Here is a 15,961-nt window from a genome sequence, read left to right as displayed (position 1 = left end):
TAGTTATATTGTAGTAGTTATATTATAGTAGTTATATTATAGTAGTTATATTATAGTATGATACTAAGAGTGTTAACAGTAGTTATATTATAGTAGTTATATTATAGTAGTTATATTATAGTATGATACTAAGAGCGTTAACAGTAGTTATATTATAGTAGTTATATTATAGTAGTTATATTATAGTATGATACTAAGAGTGTTAACAGTAGTTATATTATAGTAGTTATATTATAGTAGTTATATTATAGTATGATACTAAGAGCGTTAACAGTAGTTATATTATAGTAGTTATATTATAGTAGTTATATTATAGTAGTTATATTATAGTATGATACTAAGAGTGTTAACAGTAGTTATATTATAGTAGTTATATTATAGTAGTTATATTATAGTATGATACTAAGAGCGTTAACAGTAGTTATATTATAGTAGTTATATTATAGTAGTTATATTATAGTAGTTATATTATAGTAGTTATATTATAGTAGTTATATTATAGTAGTTATATTATAGTATGATACTAAGAGCGTTAACAGTAGTTATATTATAGTAGTTATATTATAGTAGTTATATTATAGTAGTTATATTATAGTAGTTATATTATAGTAGTTATATTATAGTATGATACTAAGAGCGTTAACAGTAGTTATATTATAGTAGTTATATTATAGTAGTTATATTATAGTAGTTATATTATAGTAGTTATATTATAGTAGTTATATTATAGTAGTTATATTATAGTAGTTATATTATAGTAGTTATATTATAGTATGATACTAAGAGTGTTAACAGTAGTTATATTATAGTAGTTATATTATAGTATGATACTAAGAGCGTTAACAGCCTGTAGTTATATTATAGTAGTTATATTATAGTAGTTATATTATAGTAGTTATATTATAGTTATATTATAGTAGTTATATTATAGTAGTTATATTATAGTAGTTATATTATAGTATGATACTAAGAGTGTTAACAGTAGTTATATTATAGTAGTTATATTATAGTAGTTATATTATAGTATGATACTAAGAGCGTTAACAGCCAGTAGTTATATTATAGTAGTTATATTATAGTATGATACTAAGAGTGTTAACAGTAGTTATATTATAGTAGTTATATTATAGTAGTTATATTATAGTAGTTATATTATAGTAGTTATATTATAGTATGATACTAAGAGCGTTAACAGCCTGTAGTTATATTATAGTATGATACTAAGAGCGTTAACAGTAGTTATATTATAGTAGTTATATTATAGTAGTTATATTATAGTAGTTATATTATAGTATGATACTAAGAGTGTTAACAGTAGTTATATTATAGTAGTTATATTATAGTATGATACTAAGAGCGTTAACAGCCTGTAGTTATATTATAGTATGATACTAAGAGCGTTAACAGCCTGTAGTTATATTATAGTAGTTATATTATAGTATGATACTAAGAGCGTTAACAGCCTGTAGTTATATTATAGTAGTTATATTATAGTAGTTATATTATAGTATGATACTAAGAGCGTTAACAGCCTGTAGTTATATTATAGTAGTTATATTATAGTAGTTATATTATAGTATGATACTAAGAGCGTTAACAGCCTGTAGTTATATTATAGTATGATACTAAGAGCGTTAACAGCCTGTAGTTATATTATAGTATGATACTAAGAGCGTTAACAGCCTGTAGTTATATTATAGTAGTTATATTATAGTAGTTATATTATAGTATGATACTAAGAGCGTTAACAGCCTGTAGTTATATTATAGTATGATACTAAGAGCGTTAACAGCCTGTAGTTATATTATAGTAGTTATATTATAGTAGTTATATTATAGTAGTTATATTATAGTATGATACTAAGAGCGTTAACAGCCTGTAGTTATATTATAGTAGTTATATTATAGTATGATACTAAGACCGTTAACAGCCTGTAGTTATATTATAGTAGTTATATTATAGTATGATACTAAGAGCGTTAACAGCCTGTAGTTATATTATAGTATGATACTAAGAGCGTTAACAGCCTGTAGTTATATTATAGTATGATACTAAGAGCGTTAACAGCCTGTGGGACACAGCCGTTCTTTGTATACAGAAGTACCGTGTGTGTAAGATAGTTTTCCCCTCGGAATAGTTCATCACAACTTATCCAGTGGTTGAACACTGTGAACATATATTTTCATGCCATTTACAGTCATCTTGAGACTCAAAACCCCAGCAGCAGTAGCGTGACCTCTGACCTGGCTGAGGAGCATGAGCAGGATGCCGTTGTGACTTATCAGTTTAACTTCCTGTTCAAAGCGCTGCATCTTCCCTGCATCCTCCTTGAAGGTGACCTCGGCGTAACCCGTCCCGTCAAAGTAGGCCGCGTCGTTCACCCACTGCTGGGTCAACACCGGCTTCGCTCTGACGGACAGAGGAAACACACACGTCACGAACACGGCAAAAACAACAGCACAATATTCACAGACAATTGTTGTACATTGGTTTTGCTACCTGACTGTGAACTAAACCGTACACTCCTTGGAAAATAAGGTGCTATCTAGAACAATAAAGGGTTCTTCGGGCTGGCCCCGTCGGAGAACCCTTCGAAGAACTGCCTTTGGTTCCATGTAGAACCGTTTCCACACAGGGTTCTACCCGGAACCCAAAAGGGTTCTACCTGGAACCCAAAAGGGTTCTACCCGGAACCCAAAAGGGTTCTACCTGGAACCCAAAAGGGTTCTACCCGGAACCCAAAAGGGTTCTACCTGGAATCCAAAAGGGTTCTGCCTGGAACCCAAAAAGGTTCTCCTATGGGGACAGCTGAAGAATCATTTTGGAACCCTTTGTTCTAAGAGTGTAGACAGCAAATTATAAGATCAGCTTTTTGTAGGGAATGGACACTATAGCTCCCTGATACAGGACACTATAGCTCCCTGATACAGGACACTATAGCTCCCTGATACAGGACACTATAGCTCCCTGATACAGGACACTATAGCTCCCTGATACAGTACACTATAGCTCCCTGATACAGTACACTATAGCTCCCTGATGTAGGAGTCAACACACGGTGGTTTATAGGGGATGGACACTATAGCTCCCTGATGCAGGACACTATAGCTCCCTGATACAGGACACTATAGCTCCCTGATACAGTACACTATAGCTCCCTGATACAGTACACTATAGCTCCCTGATGTAGGAGTCAACACACGGTGGTTTATAGGGGATGGACAATATAGCTCCCTGATACAGGACACTATAGCTCCCTGATACAGTACACTATAGCTCCCTGATGTAGGAGTCAACACACGGTGGTTTATAGGGGATGGACACTATAGCTCCCTGATGCAGGACACTATAGCTCCCTGATACAGGACACTATAGCTCCCTGATACAGTACACTATAGCTCCCTGATGTAGGAGTCAACACACGGTGGTTTATAGGGAATGGACACTATAGCTCCCTGATGCAGGACACTATAGCTCCCTGATGCAGGACACTATAGCTCCCTGATACAGGACACTATAGCTCCCTGATACAGGACACTATAGCTCCCTGATGCAGGACACTATAGCTCCCTGATACAGGACACTATAGCTCCCCGATGCAGGACACTATAGCTCCCTGATACAGGACACTATAGCTCCCTAATACAGGACACTATAGCTCCCTGATACAGGACACTATAGCTCCCTGATACAGGACACTATAGCTCCCTGATACATTACACTATAGCTCCCTGATACAGGACACTATAGCTCCCTGATACAGGACACTATAGCTCCCTGATGCAGGACACTATATCTCCCTGATACAGGACACTATAGCTCCCTGATACAGGACACTATAGCTCCCTGATGCAGGACACTATAGCTCCCTGATACAGGACACTATAGCTCCCTGATGCAGGACACTATAGCTCCCTGATACAGGACACTATAGCTCCCTGATACAGGACACTATAGCTCCCTGATACAGGACACTATAGCTCCCTGATGCAGGACACTATAGCTCCCTGATACAGGACACTATAGCTCCTGATACAGGACACTATAGCTCCCTGATACAGGACACTATAGCTCCCTGATACAGGACACTATAGCTCCCTGATACAGGACACTATAGCTCCATGATACAGGACACTATAGCTCCCTGATACAGTACACTATATCTCCCTGATACAGTACACTATATCTCCCTGATACAGGACACTATAGCTCCCTGATACAGGACACTATAGCTCCCTGATACAGGACACTATAGCTCCCTGATACAATACACTATAGTTCCCTGATACAGGACACTATAGCTCCCTGATATAGGACACTATAGCTCCCTGATGCAGGACACTATAGCTCCCTGATGCAGGACACTATAGCTCCCTGGTACAGGACACTATAGCTCCCTGATACAGGACACTATAGCTCCCTGATACAGGACACTATAGCTCCCTGATACAGGACACTATAGCTCCCTGATACAGGACACTATAGCTCCATGATACAGGACACTATAGCTCCCTGATACAGTACACTATATCTCCCTGATACAGTACACTATATCTCCCTGATACAGGACACTATAGCTCCCTGATACAGGACACTATAGCTCCCTGATACAGGACACTATAGCTCCCTGATACAATACACTATAGTTCCCTGATACAGGACACTATAGCTCCCTGATATAGGACACTATAGCTCCCTGATGCAGGACACTATAGCTCCCTGATGCAGGACACTATAGCTCCCTGGTACAGGACACTATAGCTCCTGATACAGGACACTATAGCTCCCTGATACAGTACACTATAGCTCCCTGATGTATAGAGTCAGGACACACGGTGGTTTATAGGGCTCCCTGATACAGGACACTATAGCTCCCTGATGCAGGACACTATAGCTCCCTGATACAGGACACTATAGCTCCCTGATACAGGACACTATAGCTCCCTGATACAGGACACTATAGCTCCCTGATGCAGGACACTATAGCTCCCTGATACAGATGATACAGGACACTATAGCTCCTGATACAGGACACTATAGCTCCCTGATACAGGACACTATAGCTCCCTGATACAGGACACTATAGCTCCCTGATACAGGACACTATAGCTCCCTGATACAGGACACTATAGCTCCCTGATACATTACACTATAGCTCCCTGATACAGGACACTATAGCTCCCTGATACAGGACACTATAGCTCCCTGATGCAGGACACTATAGCTCCTGATACAGGACACTATAGCTCCCTGATACAGGACACTATAGCTCCCTGATACAGGACACTATAGCTCCCTGATGCAGGACACTATAGCTCCCTGATGCAGGACACTATAGCTCCCTGATACAGGACACTATAGCTCCCTGATGCAGGACACTATAGCTCCCTGATGCAGGACACTATAGCTCCCTGATGCAGGACACTATAGCTCTCTGATGCAGGACACTATAGCTCCCTGATGCAGGACACTATAGCTCCCTGATACAGGACACTATAGCTCCCTGATGCAGGACACTATAGCTCCCTGATACAGGACACTATATCTCCCTGATGCAGGACACTATAGCTCCCTGATACAGGACACTATATACAGGACACTATAGCTCCCTGATACAGGAGTCAACACACGGTGGTTTATAGGGGATGGACACTATAGCTCCCTGATGCAGGACACTATAGCTCCCTGATACAGGAGTCAACACACGGTGGTTTATAGGGGATGGACACTATAGCTCCCTGATGCAGGACACTATATCTCCCTGATACAGGACACTATAGCTCCCTGATACAGGAGTCAACACACGGTGGTTTATAGGGGATGGACACTATAGCTCCCTGATGCAGGACACTATAGCTCCCTGATACAGGACACTATAGCTCCCTGATGCAGGACAGTATATCTCCTGATACAGGACACTATAGCTCCCTGATACAGTACACTATATCTACCTGATACAGGACACTATAGCTCCCTGATACAGGACACTATAGCTCCCTGATACAGGACACTATAGCTCCCTGATACAGGACACTATAGCTCCCTGATACAGGACAATATAGCTCCCTGATACAGGACACTATAGCTCCCTGATACAGGACACTATAGCTCCCTGATACAGGACACTATAGCTCCCTGATACAGGACACTATAGCTCCCTGATACAGGACACTATAGCTCCCTGATACAGGACACTATAGCTCCCTGATGCAGGACACTATAGCTCCCTGGTACAGGACACTATAGTTCCCTGATGCAGGACACTATAGCTCCCTGATGCAGGACACTATAGCTCCCTGATGCAGGACACTATAGCTCCCTGATGCAGGACACTATAGATCCCTGATGCAGGACACTATAGCTCCTGATACAGGACACTATAGCTCCCTGATACAGGACACTATAGCTCCCTGATGCAGGACACTATAGCTCCCTGATGCAGGACACTATAGCTCCCTGATACAGGAGTCAACACATGGTGGTTTATAGGGGATGGACACTATAGCTCCCTGATACAGGAGTCAATACATGGTGGTTTATAGGGGATGGACACTATATCTCCCTGATGCAGGACACTATAGCTCCCTGATACAGGACACTATAGCTCCCTGATACAGGACACTATAGCTCCCTGATACAGGAGTCAACACACGGTGGTTTATAGGGGATGGACACTATAGCTCCCTGATGCAGGACACTATATCTCTCCCTGATACAGGACACTATAGCTCCCTGATACAGGAGTCAACACACGGTGGTTTATAGGGGATGGACACTATAGCTCCCTGATACAGGACACTATAGCTCCCTGATGCAGGACACTATAGCTCCCTGATACAGGACACTATAGCTCCCCGATGCAGGACACTATAGCTCCCTGATACAGGACACTATAGCTCCCTGATACAGGACACTATAGCTCCCTGATACAGGACACTATAGCTCCCTGATACAGGACACTATAGCTCCCTGATACATTACACTATAGCTCCCTGATACAGGACACTATAGCTCCCTGATACAGGACACTATAGCTCCCTGATGCAGGACACTATATCTCCCTGATACAGGACACTATAGCTCCCTGATGCAGGACACTATAGCTCCCTGATACAGGACACTATAGCTCCCCGATGCAGGACACTATAGCTCCCTGATACAGGACACTATAGCTCCCTGATACAGGACACTATAGCTCCCTGATACAGGACACTATAGCTCCCTGATACAGGACACTATAGCTCCCTGATACATTACACTATAGCTCCCTGATACAGGACACTATAGCTCCCTGATACAGGACACTATAGCTCCCTGATGCAGGACACTATATCTCCCCGATACAGGACACTATAGCTCCCTGATACAGGACACTATAGCTCCCTGATACAGGACACTATAGCTCCCTGATACAGGACACTATAGCTCCCTGATACAGGACACTATAGCTCCATGATACAGGACACTATAGCTCCCTGATACAGTACACTATATCTCCCTGATACAGTACACTATATCTCCCTGATACAGGACACTATAGCTCCCTGATACAGGACACTATAGCTCCCTGATACAGGACACTATAGCTCCCTGATACAATACACTATAGCTCCCTGATACAGGACACTATAGCTCCCTGATACAGGACACTATAGCTCCCTGATGCAGGACACTATAGCTCCCTGATGCAGGACACTATAGCTCCCTGGTACAGGACACTATAGCTCCCTGATGCAGGACACTATAGCTCCCTGATGCAGGACACTATAGCTCCCTGATGCAGGACACTATAGCTCCCTGATGCAGGACACTATAGCTCCCTGATGCAGGACACTATAGCTCCCTGATGCAGGACACTATAGCTCCCTGATACAGGACACTATAGCTCCCTGATACAGGACACTATATCTCCCTGATGCAGGACACTATAGCTCCCTGATACAGGACACTATAGCTCCCTGATACAGGACACTATAGCTCCCTGATACAGGAGTCAACACACGGTGGTTTATAGGGGATGGACACTATAGCTCCCTGATGCAGGACACTATAGCTCCCTGATACAGGAGTCAACACACGGTGGTTTATAGGGGATGGACACTATAGCTCCCTGATGCAGGACACTATATCTCCCTGATACAGGACACTATAGCTCCCTGATACAGGAGTCAACACACGGTGGTTTATAGGGGATGGACACTATAGCTCCCTGATGCAGGACACTATAGCTCCCTGATACAGGACACTATAGCTCCCTGATGCAGGACAGTATATCTCCCTGATACAGGACACTATAGCTCCCTGATACAGTACACTATATCTACCTGATACAGGACACTATAGCTCCCTGATACAGGACACTATAGCTCCCTCATACAGGACACTATAGCTCCCTGATACAGGACACTATAGCTCCCTGATACAGGACAATATAGCTCCCTGATACAGGACAATATAGCTCCCTGATACAGGACACTATAGCTCCCTGATACAGGACACTATAGCTCCCTGATACAGGACACTATAGCTCCCTGATACAGGACACTATAGCTCCCTGATGCAGGACACTATAGCTCCCTGATGCAGGACACTATAGATCCCTGATGCAGGACACTATAGCTCCCTGATACAGGACACTATAGCTCCCTGATACAGGACACTATAGCTCCCTGATGCAGGACACTATAGCTCCCTGATGCAGGACACTATAGCTCCCTGATACAGGAGTCAACACATGGTGGTTTATAGAGGATGGACACTATAGCTCCCTGATACAGGAGTCAACACATGGTGGTTTATAGGGGATGGACACTATATCTCCCTGATGCAGGACACTATAGCTCCCTGATACAGGACACTATAGCTCCCTGATACAGGACACTATAGCTCCCTGATACAGGAGTCAACACACGGTGGTTTATAGGGGATGGACACTATAGCTCCCTGATGCAGGACACTATATCTCCCTGATACAGGACACTATAGCTCCCTGATACAGGAGTCAACACACGGTGGTTTATAGGGGATGGACACTATAGCTCCCTGATACAGGACACTATAGCTCCCTGATGCAGGACACTATAGCTCCCTGATACAGGACACTATAGCTCCCCGATGCAGGACACTATAGCTCCCTGATACAGGACACTATAGCTCCCTGATACAGGACACTATAGCTCCCTGATAAAGGACACTATAGCTCCCTGATACAGGACACTATAGCTCCCTGATACATTACACTATAGCTCCCTGATACAGGACACTATAGCTCCCTGATACAGGACACTATAGCTCCCTGATGCAGGACACTATATCTCCCTGATACAGGACACCATAGCTCCCTGATACAGGACACTATAGCTCCCTGATACAGGACACTATAGCTCCCTGATACAGGACACTATAGCTCCCTGATACAGGACACTATAGCTCCATGATACAGGACACTATAGCTCCCTGATACAGTACACTATATCTCCCTGATACAGGACACTATAGCTCCCTGATACAGGACACTATAGCTCCCTGATACAGGACACTATAGCTCCCTGATACAATACACTATAGCTCCCTGATACAGGACACTATAGCTCCCTGATACAGGACACTATAGCTCCCTGATGCAGGACACTATAGCTCCCTGATGCAGGACACTATAGCTCCCTGGTACAGGACACTATAGCTCCCTGATGCAGGACACTATATCTCCCTGATGCAGGACACTATAGCTCCCTGATGCAGGACACTATAGCTCCCTGATGCAGGACACTATAGCTCCCTGATGCAGGACACTATAGCTCCCTGATACAGGACACTATAGCTCCCTGATGCAGGACACTATAGCTCCCTGATACAGGACACTATATCTCCCTGATGCAGGACACTATAGCTCCCTGATACAGGACACTATAGCTCCCTGATACAGGACACTATAGCTCCCTGATACAGGAGTCAACACACGGTGGTTTATAGGGGATGGACACTATAGCTCCCTGATGCAGGACACTATAGCTCCCTGATACAGGAGTCAACACACGGTGGTTTATAGGGGATGGACACTATAGCTCCCTGATGCAGGACACTATATCTCCCTGATACAGGACACTATAGCTCCCTGATACAGGAGTCAACACACGGTGGTTTATAGGGGATGGACACTATAGCTCCCTGATGCAGGACACTATAGCTCCCTGATACAGGACACTATAGCTCCCTGATGCAGGACAGTATATCTCCCTGATACAGGACACTATAGCTCCCTGATACAGTACACTATATCTACCTGATACAGGACACTATAGCTCCCTGATACAGGACACTATAGCTCCCTGATACAGGACACTATAGCTCCCTGATACAGGACACTATAGCTCCCTGATACAGGACACTATAGCTCCCTGATACAGGACACTATAGCTCCCTGATACAGGACACTATAGCTCCCTGATACAGGACACTATAGCTCCCTGATACAGGACACTATAGCTCCCTGATGCAGGACACTATAGCTCCCTGGTACAGGACACTATAGTTCCCTGATGCAGGACACTATAGCTCCCTGATGCAGGACACTATAGCTCCCTGATGCAGGACACTATAGCTCCCTGATGCAGGACACTATAGCTCCCTGATGCAGGACACTATAGCTCCCTGATACAGGACACTGATAGGCTCCCTGATACAGGACACTATAGCTCCCTGACAGGACACTATAGCTCCCTGATGCAGGACACTATAGCTCCCTGATGCAGGACACTATAGCTCCCTGATACAGGAGTCAACACATGGTGGTTTATAGGGGATGGACACTGATGCAGGCTCCCTGATACAGGACACAGGAGTCAACACATGGTGGTTTATAGGGGATGGACACTATATCTCCCTGATGCAGGACACTATAGCTCCCTGATACAGGACACTATAGCTCCCTGATACAGGACACTATAGCTCCCTGATACAGGAGACACGGTGGTTTATAGGGGATGGACACTATAGCTCCCTGATGCAGGACACTATAGCTCCCTGATACAGGACACTATAGCTCCCTGATGCAGGACAGTATATCTCCCTGATACAGGACACTATAGCTCCCTGATACAGTACACTATATCTACCTGATACAGGACACTATAGCTCCCTGATACAGGACACTATAGCTCCCTGATACAGGACACTATAGCTCCCTGATACAGGACACTATAGCTCCCTGATACAGGACACTATAGCTCCCTGATACAGGACACTATAGCTCCCTGATACAGGACACTATAGCTCCCTGATACAGGACACTATAGCTCCCTGATACAGGACACTATAGCTCCCTGATGCAGGACACTATAGCTCCCTGGTACAGGACATTATAGTTCCCTGATGCAGGACACTATAGCTCCCTGATGCAGGACACTATAGCTCCCTGATGCAGGACACTATAGCTCCCTGATGCAGGACACTATAGATCCCTGATGCAGGACACTATAGCTCCCTGATACAGGACACTATAGCTCCCTGATACAGGACACTATAGCTCCCTGATGCAGGACACTATAGCTCCCTGATGCAGGACACTATAGCTCCCTGATACAGGAGTCAACACATGGTGGTTTATAGGGGATGGACACTATAGCTCCCTGATACAGGAGTCAACACATGGTGGTTTATAGGGGATGGACACTATATCTCCCTGATGCAGGACACTATAGCTCCCTGATACAGGACACTATAGCTCCCTGATACAGGACACTATAGCTCCCTGATACAGGAGTCAACACACGGTGGTTTATAGGGGATGGACACTATAGCTCCCTGATGCAGGACACTATATCTCCCTGATACAGGACACTATAGCTCCCTGATACAGGAGTCAACACACGGTGGTTTATAGGGGATGGACACTATAGCTCCCTGATACAGGACACTATAGCTCCCTGATGCAGGACACTATAGCTCCCTGATACAGGACACTATAGCTCCCCGATGCAGGACACTATAGCTCCCTGATACAGGACACTATAGCTCCCTGATACAGGACACTATAGCTCCCTGATACAGGACACTATAGCTCCCTGATACAGGACACTATAGCTCCCTGATACATTACACTATAGCTCCCTGATACAGGACACTATAGCTCCCTGATACAGGACACTATAGCTCCCTGATGCAGGACACTATATCTCCCTGATACAGGACACTATAGCTCCCTGATACAGGACACTATAGCTCCCTGATACAGGACACTATAGCTCCCTGATACAGGACACTATAGCTCCCTGATACGACACTATAGCTCCATGATACAGGACACTATAGCTCCCTGATACAGTACACTATATCTCCCTGATACAGGACACTATAGCTCCCTGATACAGGACACTATAGCTCCCTGATACAGGACACTATATCTCCCTGATACAGGACACTATAGCTCCCTGATACAGGACACTATAGCTCCCTGATACAGGACACTATAGCTCCCTGATACAATACACTATAGCTCCCTGATACAGGACACTATAGCTCCCTGATACAGGACACTATAGCTCCCTGATGCAGGACACTATAGCTCCCTGATGCAGGACACTATAGCTCCCTGGTACAGGACACTATAGCTCCCTGATGCAGGACACTATATCTCCCTGATGCAGGACACTATAGCTCCCTGATGCAGGACACTATAGCTCCCTGATGCAGGACACTATAGCTCCCTGATGCAGGACACTATAGCTCCCTGATACAGGACACTATAGCTCCCTGATGCAGGACACTATAGCTCCCTGATACAGGACACTATATCTCCCTGATGCAGGACACTATAGCTCCCTGATACAGGACACTATAGCTCCCTGATACAGGACACTATAGCTCCCTGATACAGGAGTCAACATACGGTGGTTTATAGGGGATGGACACTATAGCTCCCTGATGCAGGACACTATAGCTCCCTGATACAGGAGTCAACACACGGTGGTTTATAGGGGATGGACACTATAGCTCCCTGATGCAGGACACTATATCTCCCTGATACAGGACACTATAGCTCCCTGATACAGGAGTCAACACACGGTGGTTTATAGGGGATGGACACTATAGCTCCCTGATGCAGGACACTATAGCTCCCTGATACAGGACACTATAGCTCCCTGATGCAGGACAGTATATCTCCCTGATACAGGACACTATAGCTCCCTGATACAGTACACTATATCTACCTGATACAGGACACTATAGCTCCCTGATACAGGACACTATAGCTCCCTGATACAGGACACTATAGCTCCCTGATACAGGACACTATAGCTCCCTGATACAGGACACTATAGCTCCCTGATACAGGACACTATAGCTCCCTGATACAGGACACTATAGCTCCCTGATACAGGACACTATAGATCCCTGATACAGGACACTATAGCTCCCTGATACAGGACACTATAGCTCCCTGATACAGGACACTATAGCTCCCTGATGCAGGACACTATAGCTCCCTGGTACAGGACACTATAGTTCCCTGATGCAGGACACTATAGCTCCCTGATGCAGGACACTATAGCTCCCTGATGCAGGACACTATAGCTCCCTGATGCAGGACACTATAGATCCCTGATGCAGGACACTATAGCTCCCTGATACAGGACACTATAGCTCCCTGATACAGGACACTATAGCTCCCTGATGCAGGACACTATAGCTCCCTGATGCAGGACACTATAGCTCCCTGATACAGGAGTCAACACATGGTGGTTTATAGGGGATGGACACTATAGCTCCCTGATACAGGAGTCAACACATGGTGGTTTATAGGGGATGGACACTATATCTCCCTGATGCAGGACACTATAGCTCCCTGATACAGGACACTATAGCTCCCTGATACAGGACACTATAGCTCCCTGATACAGGAGTCAACACACGGTGGTTTATAGGGGATGGACACTATAGCTCCCTGATGCAGGACACTATATCTCCCTGATACAGGACACTATAGCTCCCTGATACAGGAGTCAACACACGGTGGTTTATAGGGGATGGACACTATAGCTCCCTGATGCAGGACACTATAGCTCCCTGATACAGGACACTATATCTCCCTGATACAGGACACTATAGCTCCCTGATACAGGACACTATAGCTCCCTGATACAGGACACTATAGCTCCCTGATACAGGACACTATAGCTCCCTGATGCAGGACACTATAGCTCCCTGGTACAGGACACTATAGCTCCCTGATGCAGGACACTATAGCTCCCTGATGCAGGACACTATAGCTCCCTGATGCAGGACACTATAGCTCCCTGATGCAGGACACTATAGCTCCCTGATACAGGACACTATAGCTCCCTGATGCAGGACACTATAGCTCCCTGATGCAGGACACTATAGCTCCCTGATACAGGAGTCAACACATGGTGGTTTATAGGGGATGGACACTATAGCTCCCTGATACAGGAGTCAACACATGGTGGTTTATAGGGGATGGACACTATATCTCCCTGATGCAGGACACTATAGCTCCCTGATACAGGACACTATAGCTCCCTGATACAGGACACTATAGCTCCCTGATACAGGAGTCAACACACGGTGGTTTATAGGGGATGGACACTATAGCTCCCTGATGCAGGACACTATATCTCCCTGATACAGGACACTATAGCTCCCTGATACAGGAGTCAACACAAGGTGGTTTATAGGGGATGGACACTATAGCTCCCTGATACAGGACACTATAGCTCCCTGATACAGGAGTCAACACATGGTGGTTTATAGGGGATGGACACTATAGCTCCCTGATACAGGACACTATAGCTCCCTGATACAGGACACTATAGCTCCCTGATACAGGACACTATAGCTCCCTGATACAGGACACTATAGCTCCCTGATACAGGACACTATAGCTCCCTGATGCAGGACACTATAGCTCCCTGGTACAGGACACTATAGTTCCCTGATGCAGGACACTATAGCTCCCTGATGCAGGACACTATAGCTCCCTGATGCAGGACACTATAGCTCCCTGATGCAGGACACTATAGATCCCTGATGCAGGACACTATAGCTCCCTGATACAGGACACTATAGCTCCCTGATACAGGAGTCAACACACGGTGGTTTATAGGGGATGGACACTATAGCTCCCTGATGCAGGACACTATATCTCCCTGATACAGGACACTATAGCTCCCTGATACAGGACACTATAGCTCCCTGATACAGGAGTCAACACACGGTGGTTTATAGGGGATGGACACTATAGCTCCCTGATGCAGGACACTATATCTCCCTGATACAGGACACTATAGCTCCCTGATACAGGAGTCAACACATGGTGGTTTATAGGGGATGGACACTATAGCTCCCTGATACAGGAGTCAACACATGGTGGTTTATAGGGGATGGACACTATATCTCCCTGATGCAGGACACTATAGCTCCCTGATACAGGACACTTTAGCTCCCTGATACAGGACACTATAGCTCCCTGATACAGGAGTCAACACACGGTGGTTTATAGGGGATGGACACTATAGCTCCCTGATGCAGGACACTATATCTCCCTGATACAGGACACTATAGCTCCCTGATACAGGAGTCAACACACGGTGGTTTATAGGGGATGGACACTATAGCTCCCTGATACAGGACACTATAGCTCCCTGATGCAGGACACTATAGCTCCCTGATACAGGACACTATAGCTCCCCGATGCAGGACACTATAGCTCCCTGATACAGGACACTATAGCTCCCTGATACAGGACACTATAGCTCCCTGATACAGGACACTATAGCTCCCTGATACAGGACACTATAGCTCCCTGATACATTACACTATAGCTCCCTGATACAGGACACTATAGCTCCCTGATACAGGACACTATAGCTCCCTGATGCAGGACACTATATCTCCCTGATACAGGACACTATAGCTCCCTGATACAGGACACTATAGCTCCCTG

General features: G+C 44.9%; 1 protein-coding gene across 1 annotated transcript in view; it reads right to left on the bottom strand.

Annotated features, from left to right (window-relative positions):
• lama5 (laminin, alpha 5) overlaps positions 1-15,961 on the bottom strand; it is a 324,122-nt gene that overhangs the window by 36,627 nt on the left and 271,534 nt on the right. The window contains 1 exon segment of the mRNA XM_065005098.1: positions 2,244-2,409. Coding sequence (XP_064861170.1) covers positions 2,244-2,409 — 166 coding nt within the window.

This window comes from Oncorhynchus nerka, linkage group LG20 (genome assembly GCF_034236695.1).
Source record: "Oncorhynchus nerka isolate Pitt River linkage group LG20, Oner_Uvic_2.0, whole genome shotgun sequence".
NCBI classification, from domain to species: domain Eukaryota; kingdom Metazoa; phylum Chordata; class Actinopteri; order Salmoniformes; family Salmonidae; genus Oncorhynchus; species Oncorhynchus nerka.
The sequence above is the reverse complement of the archived record's forward strand: the minus strand, read 5'-3'. Positions and strand labels throughout refer to the sequence as shown.